The sequence below is a fragment of the Sardina pilchardus genome, chromosome 7 (genome assembly GCF_963854185.1).
Source record: "Sardina pilchardus chromosome 7, fSarPil1.1, whole genome shotgun sequence".
In the NCBI taxonomy this organism is placed as follows: Eukaryota; Metazoa; Chordata; class Actinopteri; order Clupeiformes; family Clupeidae; genus Sardina; species Sardina pilchardus.
Genome location: NC_085000.1, coordinates 29314428 through 29338643, shown reverse-complemented (window position 1 = coordinate 29338643; position 24216 = coordinate 29314428). Strand labels below are relative to the sequence as shown.

The following is a 24216-nucleotide window of genomic DNA, read 5'->3' as shown; positions in this document are numbered from 1 at the left end:
ATGTTTAGAAAGAAAGGGAAAAGGAGGGGAAAAAAAGACAAGACAGACGTTTCTCCTCTCTCTCTCTCCCTCTCTCTCACACACACACTCTCTCTCTATCACACACACACACGCGCACACACACACACACACATCCACCTGCCGGGTGAAATAAACCCATCAGGCACCGAGCAGGCGCGGTTGCCCATGTGTTTGGGCAGGCCGGAGGCGGCCCTGGGGAGGGAGCGGGGGGATTGGAGGGCTGAGCCCGCAGCCTGACGAGACAGACACCTGAAGCACGTCACGACCGGGTTTCCGGATCAGCACGCGTCCTCGGGGACGCAAACTGTTGAACTCCACCACATGCCGACGCCGGCGATAATGATGACGGAACACGACGCTTGCTTGGTTGAACAAGGGTTAAAACGAGTGCAGTGAAGATGGGAGAGCATGTGTTTCCGCAAAGGTGGTGGCTGAAGAGGTGGGGGGTAGGGGATGTGGGTGGGGGGGGGGTCATTCCCTGTTCAGCTGTGTCTCGGCTCTCCGGCACAAGGGCGTTAATGTAATTTATACAGCGCCACCATTTTCATTAAAATGAGCATTTAGTCACTTTTATCACTCTGGCAGAAAATCCTGAGGTTAAGGTCAAAGCCACAAGGAGGGTCTTTTTATAAGAGGGGAAGGAAAAAAGAAAAAGAAAAAAAAATCCGTTTTACGGTTGCACACCAACCTGGAGGCCTCTCGGGGACTAAAATGGCCATGAAAATTGTTGAATAATTTAGGGCAAATATTGGCCAGCCGGTCTTGCATGGCAGTCAAGGGTGCCAGGAACCAGGCGCGTCCGAGTGCTGAGCTGGCGCAGTCGGTCTCCACTCGCTGTCCAATAAGCAATAACGTGTCCCTGGACCCATCCATTCATCTGACCACAGTAGACTTGGTGGTGGCAGAGTATTGAGTGAGACATGGATGCTCCTCCGCTCTTACCACATAGCAAACATACCCCTGGGAACGTCACATTTCCTACTTTCACCTTGCAATGTGAGAGGCTTGGGCTTTTTTTCTTTCTTTTTTTTCTCCTGAACCTTGTTTTCTTGAAGTGCATTAACAAAAGAAAATGTGTGCTCACGTTGTGTATTTAGATGTATGCTGTGCACAGCTACCAAAGGCTTTTTCTGTAGATGAAACAAATTTGATGCATGCAGATTCATTAAAAAATGTGTTTTTGTCTTGTCAAATTTAAGCTCACTCAGCCATTTCTTTTGCTCTGATCTCTTTTATTAAGACAACAGGGTGTCGAAAATGAAAGGCTCTTTTGAGATGCATTTGGAAACAACAAAGACCATGAGGTGAACCCCAAGTTTTACATATTAAAGGAAAAAACGGCCATCGTGAAAGAAAAACCTGAAATTTATTACGGTTTTCAAACCTGTGGAGTGACCCTTCAGACCCCTATTTCAGATCGACCCGCTAAAGGATGATTCCCCCCCACCCTTCCAGCTTCAGACATAAATTATACCTAATGACGACACTGTAAAAAAAAAAAAAGAAGAACAATAATGGAAAGCTATTCTGTATTTCATTATACTGCATTATTTGGTGCACCTGATACACGCACAGCCTGTTTATGAGTCACCGTATTAGCAGATGCTCAGCCCAAGCATTTGCTTTGACCTTGCCATTCTCATTGGGGCATGAAATTACGGTGGTGGCACCTCGATATTACAGCTATAAATACTGTAAACTGCATATCTGGGCTACGTTTTCTATTGTCTTTCAACATAAACCTGATCGGTATTTATTTAAAGGAAAACCCATTGCTCCTCGCGTTATTTACAGCTCTATTTTCGAAGACCTTCTTCTCCGCTGTTTTCTTTTTTTCCCCTCCCTCTTTCACTTCCCCTCGCCCCTATAAGGCAAGGAGGCGACACGGTCAGCCGTAAAAAAACGGCATTTCTCCAATTCTGGCACTTCTGAACTTTATGGGTTAAGAACAAGCTCGAACAACCAATTATAAAATTGCTTACTAAAATATTTTGGGTGCTAAAAGGTGAATGCTGTTTTACTGTCCTACAAGGACTGAATTATTAAGTTGTCCTTGAGTGAAAATTACTTACATTTTGAATATGAAATCATGGGTTGGGGGGGGGGAAATATAATATAATAATAATGTCAGGGGTCATAAATAGATGGAGGTCAATGGGTTATGGGGCGGCTGAAATGCAACTTTGGCCCGTTTCTCAGGCGGCCGTTCGCATGGCGAGATTTCGCATGTCAGGATTGTGTCCCCGGGAAAGGTGTGTGTGTGGGGGGGCCGCCGCACAATTGCTTGCCCTAAATAATGACCACTCTCATAGCTTATTCATTTATGTATTAAAAAAAAAGCGGACTCTGCTCTCATTTCCCTGCTTTATCGCCTTCCCGTTGATGACAAAGTGGGCAGAGAGCCGGGGCTAGGTGGCGCCGTGGAGTAATTTATAACCACATCAATCCCTTCGCCTTCCGCGGCAGGCCTTGGTCATTGCCATTTTTGTCCGAGAGGTGAGTCAAATAACCTCCCTTGCAAACATCAGCCCATTAATATCAGGGATGATGAACCATACCCTTACCTTCATACCATGAGTGTGGTGTTCGGCCGACAGCACCTCTCTGTCCCTGATGGCCTTCCATCACCACTGAGCATCGAACAGAGGAGGGTCAGGACGAGGACTGGACGGGTCATGAGTTCCACACCCCACATACAGGTCAACAATATCAGATTTGGGGCTCAGGCCCGAAATCAGCTTCAGGCCCCTTTTTACGGCCAGAAGGCTAAAGCAGCACTTATCTACTACCGAAACGAGGCCAGAAGTGTTTTTTTTCTGTGTCGAGTATGAAGTTGTGATATGAAATGGAACGGCTTCCCGAATACATGGACAACCGGCTGACAAACCGCGGACAACAATGAGTGCGACCTACACCCAGGTCACATGCGATGCCGGCTGCATGCAAAACATGTACTTGCGCGCGAGACGCCACAAATGAAAGTTCTTGTTTTGAGACATCATTTCACAGTGACAGCAGGACGGTCTCCTAATCAAAGCAATGCAAACGGCAAAGTGTGCGGAAAGGCAGAGGAAAAAAGGTAATTGTCAATTCATGGTGTGAAATTATCCGTTTACATAACATTAGCACATATTTGGCGCGTGCGTATCGAAACCAATCACGCATCCCCTTGAAGGAAGCGGCGTAGGACAAAACGGACAGGAGAGGCATCCTCCACAGCAGATTGGAGCGGAATAGTGCGTGTAAATAATAATATCTGCAGAGAGAGATTATTGTGTAAGGAATCGGCAACATGTAATCAAAGTGCAGCCCATTTTCCTCTTCATCAGCTCCTTCCCACACCCCAACCCACATTCACAAACACACACACACACGCGCGCGCACATACACATACACGGACAACACCCCCCCACCACCACCACCAACCCAGCCTCTTCTCTGGCTATCGGAGGAATCCAATTTAAATTCCTCTCCACCAGGAGATGGTATTGTTTTATTTTATGTGAGCTTTGACATTTCTGGCGGTTAAAGCTGAGTAAAATCAGGAAATATTTACATAAATATGACATTAAAGCGAATTAGAAATTAAGATAGACAGTATATTTGGGCCAGTGACTCTGTGAAGGGGGGGTGTGTGTGTGTGTGGGGGGGGTGTTATGGGTGGCGGTGATTGGGGCGGAGGGGGCTGGCCGTTGTGATTGCTTTGGGGTGTGATTGCAAGGGTGCTCCGGGGGTCACCATGCAGAGAGCCGAGAGCAGTGGTTTTTACAAAGAGAATAATGACACAACTTGTACATCTGTGGGGGCATGTGTAGCTTTCAGTAGCATGTTCCATTATGCACAAGCATATGCTGAAAGAGGACAAACAAAACAAAAACCAGAGACATCCTCCCCATCGCCTGTAATGGTCAGAGACATTTGTAAATACATCATTTATAATTTATAGCATGGTTCAGTTAAAGACATGACATCAGCCTAAGAAATCCAGATTTAAGGTTGAATGTAGCAAGTCTGACTTTTGAAAACCATATGCTCTACCCAGCTTTAGTAACTTGATGTGGCCATATAAAACTTATTTTTCAAAAAATAATTCACGCAGCAAGAGGAATATGAACAAGACAGAAACAGTTCCATGGTTCATTTTGTACTTAATTTTGATTACAGTGACCTTGGCCTAACCCTAAACTTAATTAAGGGGTATTAGCCATAAACAGGGAAAATTAAAGGTCACCTCATAATCATCAAGCTGTCGTGTCTTGGTACTGTATTTAAGGCATGCCTTTAATGATGGACCTCTCCAAAAATGAAACTAAATTCCAACTTTAAAATAAATGACATTAACTCATTCGAACGTCTGCAAGGAAAACATGTCGGAAGAGGCTGAGATAGACTGCTTGCGTGACGCTGGTTAAAGGGAAAAAAATTACACAAGATTTAATAAAGTGAAATTGGCTCAAGATTAGTCAGCACTTTGCCTAGAAGATTAGTTTCCCGCCTACCCTTCAAATTGCCCGAGCTGTGATACAAAGTGATATAACACAGTGACATAATTACATTGTTCAAGGTGAGGCTCTTGTAGCTGTGGCCTTCTGCTGACACAAGGCTATTTTCACAGAACATGCAAATGTATGGGGCCGTTCACCCTACAGCACAGCCGGGCTATTCAAAGCTGTCTGGGGCACAAGATCATCAGCTCAGCACCCCCTCCCCCGACCCACCCTCATCCCCCCCACCCCCCCACCCACATGCATGCTCAGTGCCTCTGACCACGACCAAGACACTGAGTCACTGCTATTGCCTGCCTGGCATGGGAACAGAACACACTGCTCTTCTCAAAACACTGGCTTTGCCCTCTATGACTTACTTTTAAAGTCAGTGTTTTTTTTTCTTTTTTAACTGCAAAAGGGTTTTAAGTAAATTGAAAAGTGCATTATGATAGAAGTTTAAAAATATATATCCTAAGCTTAAAAACAGCACACAGACAAATTCTGCTTCTAAAAGATCTGACCATGTGCCTTTCTTGGCAGCGTTTCTCTGCTAGCAGGCATAGTTCACTGGAATGGCCCGAGAAGTGTGAATGTCACATGAAAGTCAGCAGCGCGATGGATGGAAAGCTCCATCTTCCAGAATTACTGACGGCATGGATAGAAGTAATCAAATGATATTTCAAGAGCTGAAATGAATTTCCCCCCGGCCCCTGGCAGCTGTAAACAGCGATCAGCTCGCAGTTGTATCAATAACCTCACGGTTACAAGGTTCGGTAATTAAAAGGCTAGTGACCCGGAAAGTGTGCCCTCATTCGAAGATCTCCAAATGTCCATATATATAAAAAAAATAAATTACAAAAACACCACTGCTCACAACACCAAATTGGAATGGCAATAGAATGTGCCTCACCCTTCAAAACCTATAGATCTATTGACGCTTCTCTAACGCCCCAGGGGTGACATTGTTTTGATGGTCCTGGGTGCACAGCGCTTCTCAATCATGTCTGTCCCGGCCATATATTCAGATCTAAGTGAGTTTTTAAAATGAAACTGTGATGCATTTCTCTCTAATCTCACAATAAAAGCTGTCAGATCCCGATGAAGTCGCCAGAAATAAGTGTCTGTGGATTTTATTGCCGCAGACTAAATTGCACTGCTAGCAACCGAGAAAAAAACTATTTCAGACACGCTCTTAGCAAGAAGGGTAGAATATAAACTGAAACACCACTGAAATTATCAAAATCCAAGACATTTACATTATGCTGTAATCACTTTCAGCACTTGACTTGGCATATATAGTGACTTAACCAGCGGTATTACCTGCATAAAATATTGTCATTTAGACATCGCCGCGCATCCGTCTAATACCAGCACGACCGCATGGCACTGATGGAAATAATAATGGAAATAATAGGGTAAACATTCAATTCCCACATTTGAGGACTGTTGAGCAGGCACCAGTCTAGGGAGACGCACCTTTGTGCTGTTTGTGTTTGTTATGCTTCTTCCCCTGCCCTCAGTTTGTACAGATGCTCCCATATGCTGCCTTTGAACCCACTTGACTGGGGAAATTGACCTATTAAAATGTGGCAGCATGCTGGCATATAAATATTTAATGCGCTAATAGAGCCCTCGGAGGAAAACATTTTGGAACGATTTTTCATGCATCCTTTTGTTTTTTAACATACATATAACCTGATAATGTTTGTAACAGAATACGACGTTAACGGAAAACACTTAGGCTACAGGAAACCTAAAGACCATCGTTTCATGTAAACCTATTACATATTCAACGTGGGCAAACGCAGCCCTGAATTATAAATAAAGCAAGAATTGCAGCTAATGAGAGACGCCGATCAGGGGGGAAATTTTCAAAAGATATGGGGAGTCATAATACACCACTCACGTGAATGATAGCAGCCGGCAACAATAGATTTCGTCTCTGGTTTCCTCCACTGATCATGGAGCTTTTAGGCTCACTTTTCACAAGGCCACTGCCGCAATGCCCGAGGCCCGAGTCCCCGAGCCTTTTTGCAATTAATTAGTCCCAGTCGTATACAACTGTTACAGCAAAAGGATCAGGGGGAAAAAGAAGAGAAAATATGATTCTCATATTCAACAGTGTGTCTGTGCGAGAGTAGAAGTACAGGAGAGGCCCGGGCTGGAAACCAAGCGAGTTTAAAACAAACATCCCCCACATTGAGACGACACCCAGATCCATGTCGAACCTGAGCATGGAGAAGGAGGCCAATTTGGAAACTGGAGGACTCCACTCTTTGAAGAGGAGCTCATTGGACTTAATGGATTACAAATAGTCTAATCATAACAAATGATTAGAGTGGCGTGGGTTGCAAAAGCATGGAAATTTGCATTTTGATGGAAGCCAATGTTAAATATCTGACCCTTGCAGCGCCGAATGGAAAAAGACTCGCCATGGTAAAGATGCGGGGCATGAAATATATTTACTCATCTGAAATAACTAGACAATTTTCCGGTTAGATGTGGTTCACTATTTATAAAGCGCAGCCACTGACAGTCTGGCGCGCAGATATTTTAAGACAAAATATTTATGATCACAGCAAAGGAGTCATCTGGTCGATACAGCTTCACTCTCCGCAGCACGCCCTGCTATATTTATGATAACAGCTAAATTAAGTAAAAGCCTTAAAATGCTGGGAGGTACCATAATTGACAGTTCCAGCGAAAGTGCAAGCAAGGTTTGTCAATATTAATTTTCTGTTTGCCAAAGAAGCGTCCCAACTGGTGGGTCATTTATCCATCGGAGCAGGGATCGGGCTCTCTCTCTGCGGCCAAATCGACCTGTACCTGACCCCCCCAGGGCACGCAACCAGAAGCTCGACCTCTGACCCCTGCAAGCAAATGACCTCATCAGATGAACATTCAAGGCGAATCTGTTGATGTTGCCTATATGTCTCTCTCAAAACAAGAGTAGTGCCACAGAGGGTGAGGGTGTGAGTGTGTGTGTGAGGCCGTTGGACTAGACACGAACACAGACATGAAGCCGAGTGGCTCAAAAGAGAGGGAACGATGAAAGTGGAGTTTGCAGAAGAGTGGCGTGCAGAAAGAGGCGCACTGTGAAAACAGCCTGTATTTGGCAATGATCAAGCCTCAGAGATAATAAAACCCACAACAAACTGCCGTTTGTCTAACACCATCAGATATCGCAACATTGAATCTCACCTTTCTTCTTCAAGAATGCTTTTCGGGTGGCCAAGGGACTCTGACGAACTTTCTGGTTCTGCAAAAATTTAACTGCTGTTGCAATCTGTGGAAGACAGAGAAACACAAGGCTATTTAACAGACTTTTTTCCCCCCGCAAAAACGTATTCACACACTGCACTCAGAAGCAATTAATGGGAACGTCTGTCTCACATGTCATAAAATAAGCCACACTCTCTCTTATAAAACACAAGTACATTAGCTGATTTGATTGCTTGGAGCCCACTGAAAAAAGTTCCTTCAGCGCGTTGAATAGGGAGAGAGAGCCGACCACCTAGCCACTTTAGAGATAAATCTGGTGAATGTGCGAATCAGCAGTTATAAAATTAGCCCATCAAGGTTTGCTGAACAAATGGAGGATGGAGTTTAATTTGCCATTATCCTCTTTAAGACAAACTCCAAATCTTAAGTGAGCGCGGGGTGAAAATCCATACTTAATGCAGACGTGGCCGTCTGGATCTAATAGCCACAGAATACCTGCCTGGAAAAGAAAAAGAAAAAAACAAAAAAAACAGCCCCGGCCAGTCTAAAGGACGAAAATGCATTATGATCAAATCACTGAGTCTTGCACTACGTAATGACTAAGTAATAATGCAGCAGGAAATTAAATATGGTCAGAACACGTGTAGTTGTAAGTGCCTGGCGTTCATCGATTCAGCCATGTTTTCCTTCGAGGTCCACCTTAATTTGCCACTTAAAACACACTTTTCTACAAATTAAGAAGGGAGGGGGGGGGCAAAAATAAAACGAGAAACACCCCCGACCTCGAAATACCGTTAAAAGTTGAGCTTGAAGAGGGTCTAACAGGGGAGGGGTGTCTTGAAGTGGTGCTTTTAAAATTGAGATAAACATGAAATAACATCTGGCAGGCCCGGGCGGGGGAAAGAAAACGCACACTCAGGGCCCGCTGGCACTAAGATGCGTCGTTATCGCACCTGTGGTTCCCGTGATTCAATTGTAAAAGTCATCCCTCTAATAGGTTGAAAGGTTTTGATTACTGTTCTTTTCTTTAACCGCTGCCCCCCCCCCCTCAAAAAAGAAAGACATAAAGAAAGAAAGAGAGAAAGCAAGAAAGAAAGTGATTGAGCGCACTGTCTCTGGTAATTCATTTTGGGTAATGCATTGCATATACTAAGGACCTGTTTCAATCCAAAAGAATTGCATTTTGAAAATCGGCTGAGGGGAATATATAATAGAGAGACAGAGTGAAGGGGGCTGAAGGGCCACATAATTCTTCGGCAGCAAATCAAGACAAAGTGGGTTAGGGGACATGGTTTTGCCATCAAAATCCATGATAAAGATATACCCATCAGTTTAGGGAAGAGAAGGAGGATTTCCGAAGGCTTTTGCAGAATGCATTGGAGGTAGGAGGGGTCAAAGTTTACTGCAGTCTGAAAAAATAAAAGGATCTGTCACATGGCAAAGCCAAAAGAGACATAACCATGTGTTAACCTTATTAAAATTATTCAATTCATATGCCTGATATGGCCCTCCCCTTAATGAATATCAAACCAACACACACACACACAGGCTCGCACGCAACACAAAACACTCAATACATCTGAGGCCACTGCGTTCGGGTGTCACCATGACATTACGGTGACCTTTGAAGTGCATAAGGGTTACACAAGGGGTGTGGAAATTCCTGGATCTCTATATGCTGAAGGCACATTAAGCCCAGTCACCCGGAACCTTCATTGTGACAAGCAGATGAGAGCGCTTGCCTGGCGAACCCCCCCCCCCCACCCCACCCCACCAGTTTTGCTGGCGGATGTTTGAGGAGAGTCAGTTACAGTAAAAAAAAAACAGCAGACCTCCACTATCTGTTTCAAAAAGAATGATGCTGCTTTGAGGGAGCTTCAAGCATGTGGAATCATTCTGATAAGAGTAATGGAAAACAGCACTCTGTGAGAACCATTCAAGAAGCACAAATATATAGATATATAATATATAGATATAAACCTACAGAACTTGCATTGAGATGCTTGGGATTGCTTATACAAATACATGTTTAGATGGTTGAACGATGGTTAAACGATAAGCGTCAATATTCAGTAATGTGATAAAGACCAGTTTGATGTTTCTATATTGAAGCTATAAAAAGGACTAATATTAAATAATCAGCATTTTAAATCACACAACTATTCAATAAATATGATAAATAGCCAGCCAGAAATTTGGAGAGAAAAAAAATAGATTAAAAAGGCAATCAATACTTGAGAGCTATCAAGTATTAAAAACACTTCTACAAAACATTAAATCCTAGACAGATGGAGCAGTGTCCATTTATTTTTCAGGGTTGCCTCTGATCTTCAGGGAGCACAAAAGTGCTTTTCTTTGCAGATGACATAGCCTGCTTTCCCCAAGTTCCACCCAGACATCTCAATCAATTATAACCACATTGCCCAGATTTTAGTCTTATCCAGTTATTGACTTATAGATCAACCCCTTGTAGCGTAAGGTGGAGCTTTTAAAGGAGAGGGCTGCATCACTATATGTCAGTACAAGGCACATTTGGTTTGACAGGCTAAATATCAACTTAAATTAAAGAGGTTGGTGTATGTTGCCTTGCTGAATACCAGTAAATACCTCTTTGTTAATCAACCATTATTTTCTAATGTTTCTTGTAAGGCTAAAATTTCTAATGCACTGAAAGTGCTCCCGGGTCCTAACCGATAATCTTTACAAATACGATGACTGTTAAAGTGTCAGGTGTAACCGAAAAAGTGGCGAAAACTCAATCATAGGAAGAGACAAACATTACCCGTCGTGCCTGGAGACACGCAAGTTGATGACCAGACAGGATCTTAGGAGTCCTGTAGTGCCATTATCAGATTTGAATCGGACGGAGCACTTCTCCTGACACTCGTCCTATAAGTTCTGCACCAAAATTAGGGCTGGGGTGACTCGTTAACGCATCGAATTCGATCTGCCCCACTATGTCTGACTTCATGGAGGAGGCAACCGCACTAGTAAGCAGCAGCAGATGTCCCATGCAGGTTATTAGGTTACACGCTGAATATAAAATTCAGCACTTCACCCTTAGAACCTCGGTCATGGTGGTGTTACGTTTATTCAGGGGAGGATTAGTTGTCTTTTCGAAAACATCTACCAGCAAAGAACAAAATGAAATGGCAAAAATGTACACTACAGCATACTTGCATGCTTGCTTCAGAGAAGTCCTGTTAGTCACATCCTCTTGAAGACTCACTACAGAAGTGTGTTTCCAGTTAGAGATTTCCTCTCTCTGGCGAGGGCATGTGATGTTTGACTGTACGAATATACGCGCTGTAAAATAAATTTTCGGCCATAAAAGATAAAAGGGACGCTTTGCTTAGAAACCCTGCCATAGAACCGCCACATATGAAAGGGAAGACTTCCGGAGTGACTCTGCTTTTGGGGTCAACCAGGGCCAACTGGAGCCAACTGGGGAGTATTCATTTCTCCACTAAGACTCAAGGCTGCTGAAGACAAAGTGTGTCCTACAGAAAAGTGGCAGATCAGCTGAGAGGGCTTGACCTCTCTGGAAGGGTGGAGGTGTGGGGGGGGGGGGGGGGGGGTAAAGTCACCAAAGATGTGGTGCCAGATCATTTCATTGTGCCCTTGGGTCTCTTCATTCATTTGTTTTATAAAACTTTGAAAATAATCAAAACACCATGATTACAAGCCACAGATCTCACCCGTTTTGAAAAAAACATTGTGTGAGCGCACACATAGTGATGATGATCACACTAAAGCAGTTTCGGGGTGTAACACAGCCTTAAGAAGACAATAGCATCACCAAAGTCTCTGGCATTTTAAATTAATTTTCAGGCCAACTCAAGCTTGAGGGCTGCAATAACAATTTTTTGCAAAAACAGTACCGTTTAACACAGCATTAAAAAAGATAAAAAAGAGTTGGGGTCATAACGACACTATGTTGGAGATGTAAAACTACAGTACTTCAAATGAGACCTTCTAGTTAGTCGCTTCATTAGTATCTCCTAGTTAGGAGCACCACTTCAGCACCGCTTCCGCTCACACGCTTCTGAGCTCCATTACAGCAAACCTTCAGTGGCACAAAAGGTAAGGTTGTGCATTTGTTAGTGATAATGACCGCTCTTTCCCAGAGAAAGATAGAAGGGGAGAACCAGCAGGAGAGGGGAGGGGGGGGGGGGGGGGGCTGGGGGGGCTGGGGGAGCTGGGGGGGGGGGGCTGAAGGGGGTCGGCATCAATGGAGGAAGCTAAAAGGAAATCATTAGCAAGTCTAGGATCTAGTCTCAGTGTGAATCAATTCATTTCAAATTGCCCTGTACATTTGTGGAGAAGCACCACTGATATAATAAAAGGCTAATAGACATGGGGAAAATTGTGTTACGTTGCCTCTCAAATTTCGCCCAAACAATAGTTTGGCACATGTGGAACCAGTTAATGTGGGAGGGTTAGAGCTGAGGTGGTGGTGGTGGGGAGGGGGTGGGGGTGGACAGGGTAAAAAGGGTAAGAAAAATTAAGCTCTATATTAATTAGCTGCTTTCCTGGTTGATCCTACGGTGGTGGGGAGTGGTGGCCCTGCAGATGCTTTCAGCTCTGATAGCACCCTGACACCAAAGCCTGGGAAATGCAATGGGATTCTGATGCAATTAGGCGCTTCCTCTTAGCCTGGGCTTCGGACTCTGCACAGGCTGTTTTTAATCTTTTAAAGGTACACCTTTAAAGGGCCTGCTAATTATGACATCTTTTCCGCTCGGGGGCGACCTTTCGAGAGGGAGCGAGTCCTCTGGGGGAGCAACGGGGAGAAAATGACACGCCAGGCGGAGAGGCAGGAGCCACTGAGTCAGCCACTGTGTGTGTGTGTGTGTGTGTGTGTGTGTGTTAGTGTGTATGTGTGTGCATGTGTGTGTGTGTGTGTGTGAGAGAGGGGGGAGTGAGAGAGAAAGCGAGAGTGTGAGGGACAGATACAGAGAGATAAAGAGATAGACTGACAGTCAGAGAGGAGAAATGATGCCAGTGTAACTGTGGTGAAACAGAGAAGTCATCACACTCCTCTCCTCGGCCGTGAGACCTTTCGGGCCCATCCACTGTGTTTGTCTGAGTCCTGCTATCTCTGTGAACTGCTGGAAAAGTCTGTCAACAACGACTTAAGAGGGGGGAAAAAAGGAAATGCAAAAAGGGTTTGGAAAAGCCAGGCTCCAGATATCAGTTTAACCGCCTTTCTTTACAGAGTCAAATCCACTTTTAAAAAGGTCACAAATATGATGCATGGATCTATGCAAAAAAAACCTCATTACTAATGACAAAGTATAAACACTTTTCCGGGTAGTCGGTCTATATTGAACGGCAAGGGCCCCCAACAACAGATGGGCCAGCTGATATTCAAATCACGTTGGTGGCAATTTTTATTGAATGCTCTGAACTTCTGAAAGTAAAGGTCAGAAAGAACATTTCTGTGCACCGAAAAAAAAAGCAGATGGAAAACTTCATTGACGTTTTGCTCTGCAAAGGTTTAAAAATAACAGACAGCTCCCCGCATGTGTGACAACACTGGCCCCCGTGGGCAAAAAAGCTACGAAACATGACATCAACTGCACGTTATGCAATTTTTACAGGATCGGGAGAAAACAGATACACATGTTCGCCCCACACACTCACTCACACACACACATACACACATACACCCAAACACACACACACACACACACACACCACAGACTTGCTCAGCTGGCATTTTCATCCCTATTTTTTTTCTTCTTTCGATCAGCCATGAGAGAACCCATAACACACACACACACACACACACACACAAACGGAAAACATAAAACACCCCAAAATGTTTTACATGTTCATAAGCGTGTCTTTGTAGGGGCGTGTGTGGCAAGTCAGACATCATATGAGGCGTCATCACGGGTCTGTAAGAGCTGTCCATCAGAAAAACAAGGCTTTCCAGATCAGCCTGTCCAATGCACTCCCTCTCTCCCTCTCTCTATAAGAGGTCAGTCAAGGAGCCCACAACCAGACAGCGTTCTGCCTTCTCAGTCGCAGTTCCTAATCTGTAATTGTAAGGCTCACTATTTTCCGATTACAGACGTGCAATAATTCCTCTTAAAAAGAAAATCAATAGAACAAGTTAAGTGTACAGCGGCGCTTTTTTTTTCTCAACTGGAAACGCTTCTGTTAACATAGATTAATCTCAAGTCATAATCCTAACTAGCCTATAAACTGCGCTAATACCATGGCGGGCCGTTTCATTTGATCTATCCCACTTTCTTTTTTTCCCCCTCCTTTTCGGCAGTATGAGAACGGGGCCTGTTCGCGTCAAAGAGTCTTATGTCATGGCTGTTTAAACTGGTTACTGAGAAGGTGCCCGTTGCGGTACTGATATAGGAAAAAATATCAATATTTAATCGACAGTTGAGAGAGACAGAGAGAGAAAGAGAGACAGAGAGAGACAGAGACAGAGAGAGAGAGACAGAGAGAGAGAGAGAGAGAGAGAGAGAGAGAGAGAGAGAGAGAGACGGCCTAAACGGTTTAGGAATACTTTCAGGGTCTTTGCGGCGGTGTCCCTTTCTGTCGTTTAGATCAGCCCAAAAAGGCCCAGTGCTGTGCTGCTGACAGGCCCTGGCCTTGTCAGGAATAACAGACAAGCTGGGCAAAGGGGCCATATTAAATGCTCCGCTTTACAAACTAATTATTTATAGCGCAGTCAGTCAGTCAGTCAGTGCACAGAGTTTGAATGAGCCGCTGCCGCACGTCTTTCAAGCCCTCAAAATACACTTCCCCCCGGAACGAGTGACAAATATCGCCACTTACTCCGAACCGAAAAGGGAAGCAGATCAACAGCAGGGGTGATCCGTTCCCGGAGGGAAGGCCACAGCCCCCAGCTGAGCGGCTGCCTCTCGGTTTAAAACCATCTTCTCACTACCAGTGCCAAGACAGCGGGGACTTTTTCCGCCGATCCGTCTTCATTCAGGTGAAAAAAGAGCCCTGCACAAGGCACTGGGGGATAGACTAGATAAAGGTCAATGGGGATTTAACCGGAGCACCAACACAGGGGGAACAGTTGCACTGGATATACAGTGAATATGTAGGCAACCCAATCGCACGAGCACACACACACACACACACACACACACACACACATACACACACACACACACACACATACACATACACACACCATCTTCACTAAAAGCACACATGCATACTTATACACACAAACAACACACACTTTAGTCAGCCACCACAAATATTCTAGCAGCAATCCAGTAATGGATACTTCCTCAGCTCCTCGATTGGTCAAAATGTTTTCATACTATAATTTAATTCAGAAACACTTTTACAAAGCAAGAGTAATCAATTTTAATTAGTTGATTTTTTTTTTCCAATCGCATAAAATTTAATGTACTGCCATCGATCTCCTTTGTTCTTTAATGCAGTGCTGCTTTCCTGTAATTTGAAGCTTTGCTGATTCCCCCCCCCCCCCCTTTACAGTCAATGATGACATTCAGTGACAGTCCGGTCCACATGTCTTAGAGCTGTGAAGAGGGCAGGGCCAAAACACACACACGCAAACAAACACACACACACACACACACACACACACACACACACACACACGATGAGAGCAAGAGAGGAGACAGAGACAAACAGACAGTTGAGAAAAAAAGCACACTAACATGCACGCACGCATACTGACAAATAAACAAGCCCTTATTGTTAAGAGACTATCATTACCCCATCAATAAACAACAAGCATACCGTCATTCACTCCTTCTATTCTAACCAGAACATATTTAAACAGACAAATGAGTGGCCTACGTTTCCCCTATTGTTTGAAGGGAAATATGCAAAAGATACAAATACTACCTAGACAAAACAGAAAGTAAGGGCTCCAGAGCAAAGCACACAAGTCAGTGACTAACCACATAATCATGAATAATAGACTCGGAAGGAGAAGTGCAGAGATAAACACAATGGCAATCTTGTGGCTGGCACTGGCTCCTTGTCCTTCATAGGAACGAGAGCGCAGAGGAGGAAGGGTGGGGGGGTGGGGGGGGGGACTATGACCCGTCATGTCCAATTAGCTGATTGAAGCAAAACGCAAACAGCACCAATGGCGACAACGTGGAGCGGGTGTCCAAGCGAACGCACCGCACACAAGTTGTGTTACGCAGACCGGAGGTGAGCCTCACTGTCACAAGCAACTAATAGTGACAGGGGTCTCTCTCTCATTCCAGCCCCTTCTCACTCATTCAGCCTGTCTGTCTGCCTCCATCTCTATCTCTTGCCTCTGCCGCTCTCTTGCTCTCCAAACTGAACTGAGCACATGCACACAGGAGTGCTAATGCAGCATGATTGTATGCTCAGTGTGACAGTCAAACACAGAGACACATGCAATGCAATGCCATGACACACACACAGACACACACACAGACACACACACACACAGACACACACACAGACACACACACAGACACACACACACAGACACACACACACACACTGTGGACACTAGTGGCTGGGCACACAACAATTCTGGCACCAGCGATGTGATTTTTGGACACGGCGGAACAGCAGCAGCCTCCTCATTACCAAATGGGCTAATAGCCATGCAGCGTGCTGGTGGGAAGAGAGGAGAGGAGAGGAGAGGAGAGGAGAGGAGAGGAGAGGAGAGGAGAGGAGAGGAGAGGAGAGGAGAGGAGAGGAGAGGAGAGGAGAGGAGAGGAGAGGAGAGGAGAGGAGAGGAGAGGAGAGGAGAGGAGAGCAGATGAGAGCAGAGGAGAGGAGAGGAGAGGAGAGGAGAGGAGAGGAGAGGAGAGAGCTTGCCAGTGATCAATTGATCCACTCGGCACACGCGATGTGACACTGGGGGAAGAGAGGCCCACATCGCCAGGAGACAGATTGTGACATTCCGGTGACATTATCATCTCAAGACTCCTTCTCATTCAATATCTGAGGATGCTAATCACGCGTCTCGGATCAACAGTTTTGCCATCTTCAAAAGGCTAAGAAATAGTGGCGCGACCCACAACGAGGGTGACCCTCTCCCCGGAAGCCACAGTGGACGGAAGGGCAAGAGGCAGAGAGAGAGAGAGAGAGAGAGAGAGACAGAGAATGAGAGAGAGTGAGAGAGAGAGAATGAAAGAGAAGGGGGGGAGGGAAAGAGGAGTCAGAGAGGAACTGAGAGGACTAACAGCATGCAAGAGAGAAGGGAGAGACGGAGAAACTGAAAGAGGGAAAGAAATGAAGTGAGAGAGCGAGCTGAAGCGACAGACAGAAGACGAGCCCTGCGATGACAAAGAAGGGGGGGGGCCCCGGTCACAGAAGATGAATATCGCCATCTACTGGCGGGCTGCAGGCGGAGCAGCGCGGGCGAGCCGCCGGTCGCAGGGGCGGCGGTGCACGGCGGCCTCCCCGATCCCCGTCTCTAAGTACGTGCTGTCAGAAGCCATTAGGCAGCGGCGGAGACGCCGGACCTCACGGTCTGAAGCACCGCTCAGTGGAAAATCACCAGCTCTCGGGATCAGGGCAGGGCCGAGCCGAGTCGACGAGGGCCTCTCTCCATACACACACACACACACACGTGCGAACACACACACACGCACACACTCTCACACACACACCCACACGCGCACACACTCACACACACACACACACGCACACAGAAGCACACAGACGTGCACACGGACCCACGCACACACACACACACGCACACACACGCACACACACGCACACACGCACACACGCACACACGCACACACGCACACACGCACACACGCACACACGCACACACGCACCCACACACACCCTATAGGCACCCACTTCATCTCCCACCACTGGTGGAACATCACACAAAAACAAAGACTGCCATCATCATCACATCAGATCAGAGATCAGTATCTGCCATGTTTTTGGTTGTTAGTAAGTCTTCGCTTTAAACATTTATAAATAGCTGTGGTGGAGATGGAATTGACTTCACATAGCTCGCCGTAAGGTCAGCGGAACAATTGGGGCTTGGTTTCAGGGTTTATGGGGCCTGATTAGGATCCCACAGGGCCTAGACCCACAGTAGTATCAGTCACGGTAGCCTACACATTTACATTCATCACTTCAAACCCAAACCATATTCATCTCCCCGAATGTCGACGATGAGCTGAAATCCACAAGGCTTCGAGCTATGCGGAGTGATTTACGCCTGTTGACGGCGAAACAAACATCGCTGTGACTTAACTGCGCCCACAGAATTTGAAAAATGCGCGTCTGTTAAAAGGATCAGCTTTTTTTCCCCACTGCATTCAGCCAGAATCTACAGGTTTTACTGCATACTTGCCCAGAGCATGTCTGCAGTCGAAAGGTGCCACCCAGCCACGCACACGCTCCCAAACTCCAGAGATCTAAATCTGATGGGAGAGCTTCACCCAAACCTGCATTCCTAAGCAATTATCAAACCTGACTTGACGGAACAACAAGAACGAAAACAAAAAAAAACCTCACGCAATTAGTGCAAAACAGGGCTTGTATCTCAAACCACGTCAACAGGTTGAACAAACTCGCATTGTTTCTTCCCACACCTATGTTGCCACATTGTTTCTCTCACTCAAAGATGAACATCGTCCAGATTTAGTCAGTACAATCTAATAACCTAACCTAATCTTTACAGCCCAAACACAAGGCAAAAGTCCTTCAGTGGGCGAGTGGCTGCAGTGTTAGTGAAGGTGTGCTGTGGTGTGGTGTGGTGTGGTGTGCATGTGTGTGGTGTGCTGAAGAGCTCTGGGGGGCTTGAGGGTGGTGGAGATGAGGAGGCCACATGAGAGTGTGTTTCAGGGGAGAGAGGACCACATTTGGGGGCAGAGCAGAAGCCCCTCCAATGTGACCGCGAGGGTGCGTGAGAGCAGAGGGGCTGAGCTGGCAGCAGGAGGGGGGGTGTGGGGGGGGGGGCAGCTGGTGACAGACACACACCTGTTCTGACATTCTCTGCCGACCTTGACTCTGAAAAACACATGACAATGCCACTCTGCGCATTCCCAGGGGACAGGCACATTCAGGCTGGGCCCCCTCTTCCTTCCCCCCCATCCCCTTCCTGACCCCCTCCACCTGCCCCCACCTCCACAAGCACTATGTCCCTCACCCTGATCACCTAAATGTCCCCTTCCACACACTTGAAGAGAGAGCAAAGACAGAAAAGCAGTGACAGTATGCATGCGCGCGTCCGTGTACGTGCCTGTGTGTGTGTGTGCGCGCATGTGCCTGTGTGTGCGTGTGCCTGTGTGTGTGTGTGTGTGTGTGTGTGCCTGTGTGTGTGAGTGTGCGTGTGTGTGTGTGTGTGCGTGTGTGTGTGTGTGTGTGCGTGTCTGTGTCTGATAACTTAAACATCCCTTTTCACAATTGAAGAGAGATCAAAGACACAAAGCAGTGATAGTTTGCGTTTGCGTGTGTGTGTGTGTGCGTGTGTGTGTGTGTGTGCGTGTAACCAGAGAGATGCATAACCAGAGAAAGTATGAGAATAGGGCACCCTCACATGCTTGGCAGGTTAGACGACATGTAGACTAGTGAATGCTTATTAGACTTTTTCTTGTTGAGAAAATGGCTCTGACAAACAAAGAAAATGACAGTAGATGAACTCAACATATTAAAATCTCAGCAGCACTTCTGATTCGGTGAACCATACAGCCAATCAAAACTCACACACCTGACCTGAATGCTAGATCTGAACCGAAATACAGAAGTAGCCTAAACATTTACCAACACAAAAACAAACACACACTTTTTCTCAGCAATGAGCCGTTCAGCAACCACTTGGTGGTTTACGAGGCCTAAATTTCACACACACACACACACACACACACACACACACACACACACACTCGCCTTCCTCTCAGCCCGGTTTCTGTGAAGCCACCCTGAGAAGCAAAAGCCTCACAGCTTTTCAGTGCATCTTGAGCTCTAAAAAAAAACACACAGAAAAACAAAAAACGGAAACATGCACAAACAAGATATCACAAAAACCAAAGCAGCGCAGCATCGAAAAGCAGAAGTTAAAACAGAAACGGAAAAAAAAAAAAAAAATTGACAAAATTAAAACCACAAGGCCTTATCTCAAGATCAGATTTAAGAAGCGACCCACACACACAATGCTAGCCACCTGAACAGTGAGAAACAAGATCACAGTGAGATAGATCAGGGGCTTTTTTGTGTCACCCAGACGTCACACAACTGACACAAAAGTCACAAAAGGGCACTGTTGATGTGTGTATGAGTGAGTATGTGAGTGTGTGCGAGTGTGTGTGTGTGTGTGTGTGTGTGTGTGTATGTGTGTGTGTGTGTGTGTGTGTGTGGGGGTGTGTGTGAGTGTGTGTGTGTGTGTGTGTGTGTGTGTGAAGGGGGGTATTTGGGAGTCATCATGTAACATTTGTTAACTGGCATAGACACATGGGCATCCCCCTCTAATGACAACTCATGGCCCTGTTGTTACCAGCAGCACAAAGTACAGCTCAGCTCAGCTCAGCTCCGCGGTGCACGGCACGGCGCGGCACGGCACTGTGCCCAGGGCCACGGATCCTCTGCCAGATCGTTCCACCTGCGCTGCCTTCCAAGAGCAACATTTACGGGAGCCTGAAGCGGGTAGCACCTGGAGGAGGCCTCCGCACAGCCGGAGATGTGACGTCAGCCTTATTTGCCAGATCCACTGAGATCACCTGACAAAATAGACCGGCAAGCCTCACTAACTCAAAAACAAGGTCCATCTCTACATCCACCGCTCTCTTACACAGACACACACACACACACACACAGACACAGACACAGACACAGACACAGACACAGACACAGACACAGACACAGACACAGACACAGACACAGACACAGACACACACAGACACACACACACACACACACACACACACACACACACACACACACACACACACACACACACACACACACACACACACCAAGAGTTCAATGAGCCTCACGCCTCTCCCACCTGAGAGCAGGCAGTCCCGAGGTGGAGCGCTTGCCTTGGGAGGCGTGTGACGGCACGAGGTGGAGCCGTGGAGGTCGCTGCTCTGGCTGGGTGGTGCAGACCTGACTGAGCAGCAGAGAGAGACGGCCCACGGGGCCAGGGGGAGCTGCACCTCACAGCAGCAGGTGAGCAGAGCACGCTGCAGTCTCCAGCAGCCCCTAGTGCTCACTCAGGAGGCAGCAACAGGTGACAGATGAATTAGGTCACGGAGGAGCGAGGCAGCTAGAGGGGAATGATTTACAGTAGCCAGTGGGCTAAATCAAAATGAACTGAACTGAACAGGGCAAGACCTAAAGTGAGGTCCATTGCAAAGGTCAACAGACGACACTAGACACGGCGCAGTCCAGTTGAATGGTCAATGTCACTCCTGTGCAGCACGTGCATACAGGCTGTCTGTTTAGGAGGGGGGGGGGGGGGGGAGAAAAACCCTCCCGGCGCACGGAGCTGCAAAGTTTCACTCTGTCTTAAATGACACTCCCCCTTTTTTTTCCCCCGGAAAAGTTTTTTCTTCTCCCCTTCCCCTGTGTGTGCAGTGGAGCCGGTATCGTTCGTGCTAGACAGAGCAGCACGCTCCCCCTCAGATAGGCCTGATAAAGCCATAATCTCGGGTTGCCACACAGTGCGAAACATAAACCCAATTAGCATCTCCCTTTCATTCGTTTTCATCAAACTAGCCAAAACTGACAAGTATTAATTAATATCTATTACATGTTATTTTTTCCCCTCTTTTAGCGAGGCAGAGCGATGGGGTGGCGGGCGGGGAGTGAGAAGCAATTAGTCGAACAAAATAATCAAAATAGTATGTTTCAAAAAGCACTGATAAATGTCCTGCGCGAGCTCGACTAAATGTAAGAAGTGTAATATATTCTTGCTGTCATATTCCATTAAACTGCTATTACAGGCCTGAAAGAACTATTAGTCACTGCATTATTAATAACATTAATGTATTTACATTTTTAGTGTACAAGCTGCTTTTTCCGGCAATAATTTATGAACTTGACTTCAGATATTTTATAATGTTCGCCCCCACCGCCATCTACCGTCTTTTGAGCTTATTATTGATTAAGAAAAAACGGCGAGATTTTTTTTTATGTTTGGATCCCTTCCCCCACCACCACCTTCCCCCCTTAATGTATTGGAGAGGGAGGCCTTTTGCATTAGGGGACTGAAATAAAGTGCATTTACATCTGAAGCAGAACTTCATAATTTACATGGCAACATTTATTAGAGGTGACAAATGAGGGTTTGGGCCACTCCATGCTTTTCCACAATGCACCACTCACTCAATTCATGTACAGTAAATTATGGCAGGCCTTGTGAGTGCTGGTGCAAATGACGGTATTATATTTATGCAGCACATATGTGACTCTTGGGAGGTTGGCACTCTCAGTGTGGAGAGAGAGACTGTTTCCCCAAAGAGCCCCAGAGTGACTTCATGGATGTGCTTTGTGTGCTTGTGTGATTGTGTGTGATTGTGATTGTGTGTGTGTGTGTGTGTGTGTGTGTGTGTGTGTGTGTGCGCATGTGTTTGTTTGCGTGTGCTCTAGCATGGCAGGTATGTCAAATTTATTGCATGGTTTTAAAAGTTGTGAGGAAGTGACTGTCGGAGGCAAATGCAAAAGTAGAAGAGGACTTTGTGCTTCAGAAGTGGCACAGGAGGTGACACTGTACTAAGATCCAAGAGTGAAATGTTTATTTTTACATTTATTACATTACATTTATCCATGGAAGTCATTTTATATAGACAGATATTATTTATATATATTTTAAACAATTAAGAAACCATTGCAGATTTGAATATGACAGTCAACTCATTCGAATGTCACTCAGCAGCCATAGGATGACATCAGAAAAATGTGCAGTGGTCTCCATTTTTTCCTGAGCTGTACAGTATGTACAGTATGTACACACACACACACACACACACACACACACACACACACACACACACACACAAATTGCATGCTACTGGATAAAATACTATGGAGAGCTATTACAACAGAGCTATGCAGAGCACAGAAAGAGCATGAACTAGGCCTTTAAAGTTCTTGACAGGCTACTCCAGCCTCTTCCTGTTAGCAGTTAGCAAAATTAAATTCCCTTAAACCCTAAAGTCAGACATTCCACCAAGAAAACGTCTCATTCATGAATAAATGACTTCCCTCGTTCTCCCGCTAATGTTCCTCAACCGATAACCACCATAAGCCAGCGTGTAATGTTCAATAATTATAGAGAGAAGCATTTTGCACTGCTGTAGTTACAAATGCACCATGGGAATCCCACCATTTAAACAAATAACTGGCGCTGCAGGGGAGTTGGCAGATGAATTAACTGCTAATAACTTACTGGGAAGCCAGATAAAGAACATTCCCTACGTGTCAATTACAAATCAGCTTTTCCTCTGATTTCTAGACCTCTGAAAATGCTCACAAGCTGTAAAAGAGAAAACATGCAACACACAAAAAAAAAGAAATGCACACAGGGGGAGGGAGTGAGGCCGTGTTGCTTCTACATCGCTTTGCATCTGTTTTCATCTTTTCGCCTTTTTTCTGCGCTTTGTTTTGATCAAGCAGGAGTGAGGGGAGGGGGAAAAAAAATATCAGAGATTCAGCATCGGCGGCGCGTCTCTTTTTTTTCCTGGTCTCATTTGGTGGGAAAGGCTCGGGCCCCGGGCCTCGGCACACGGGTCTCCTAGCTTCTGCCGCCGCCAGGGCTCCCGAGCCAGCTGCCGCTCGCTACAGGGACCCTGTGCAGCTTCAATCACAACTCTTCATTAAAATCACAGGGCCCGACCACAACCAGGAGACACCGGTGGCAGCCACGAAAAAAAGGACAGAGGATGAAGAAAAAAAAAAAAGAAAAAGAAAAAAAAAATCAGATGCTAGGTGTCTCAGTACCTGAATTACCATAGTCATTTACTTAATAAAGGCAGGCCTGCTTCCTGTCAATCAGTGACTGCCGCGACTCTCATTTGCGGTGGTGAAAACGTCGGCGTAATTGCTTCTTATACTAATCAACACAACTTGGGTAATTATGCCTTGAAAGTGACATTGGTGGGGGTTGGAGCTGGGGGCTTGGGGAGGGGGGGGTTGGTTGGCTGTAAGGTGATGTGAACAGGCCTGACAGTAGAGGCATCTCTCGCCACAGCCCTGAGACTACCAAGTCTCACCGCGGACCAAGTCTCTGCCTCTCGCGACTCGCCTTCTACATACAAAAGAGGACGAAAGGGGGGAACTTTAAATCAGACACAAGTAATTACAAAGTGCCAGACTGGTGTAAATGGCCATTCAGTACCGTATCCTTTCCCAGGCGTGTTAGGAAAATAAACACAACGAGGGCTGTAATTAAAACGGTGTCATATTTCCGTCATCTGAGGAAAATGCATAATGACACAGCTTGAGCAGGCTACGAAGAAGAAAAAAATGCAAAATTATAGATCTGTAGTTGACATATTGCTTATATTAATGTATT

The 24216-nt window shown here is 45.9% G+C and overlaps 1 protein-coding gene across 3 annotated transcripts in view; it reads right to left on the bottom strand.

Annotated features, from left to right (window-relative positions):
* The window catches only part of pex14 (peroxisomal biogenesis factor 14), a 59855-nt gene that overhangs the window by 25159 nt on the left and 10480 nt on the right, over positions 1-24216 (bottom strand). For all 3 annotated transcript variants that reach the window (XM_062541700.1, XM_062541699.1, XM_062541701.1), the window contains exon 3: positions 7710-7794. In XM_062541700.1, coding sequence (XP_062397684.1) covers positions 7710-7794 — 85 coding nt within the window. The remainder of the gene's footprint in view (positions 1-7709; positions 7795-24216) is intronic.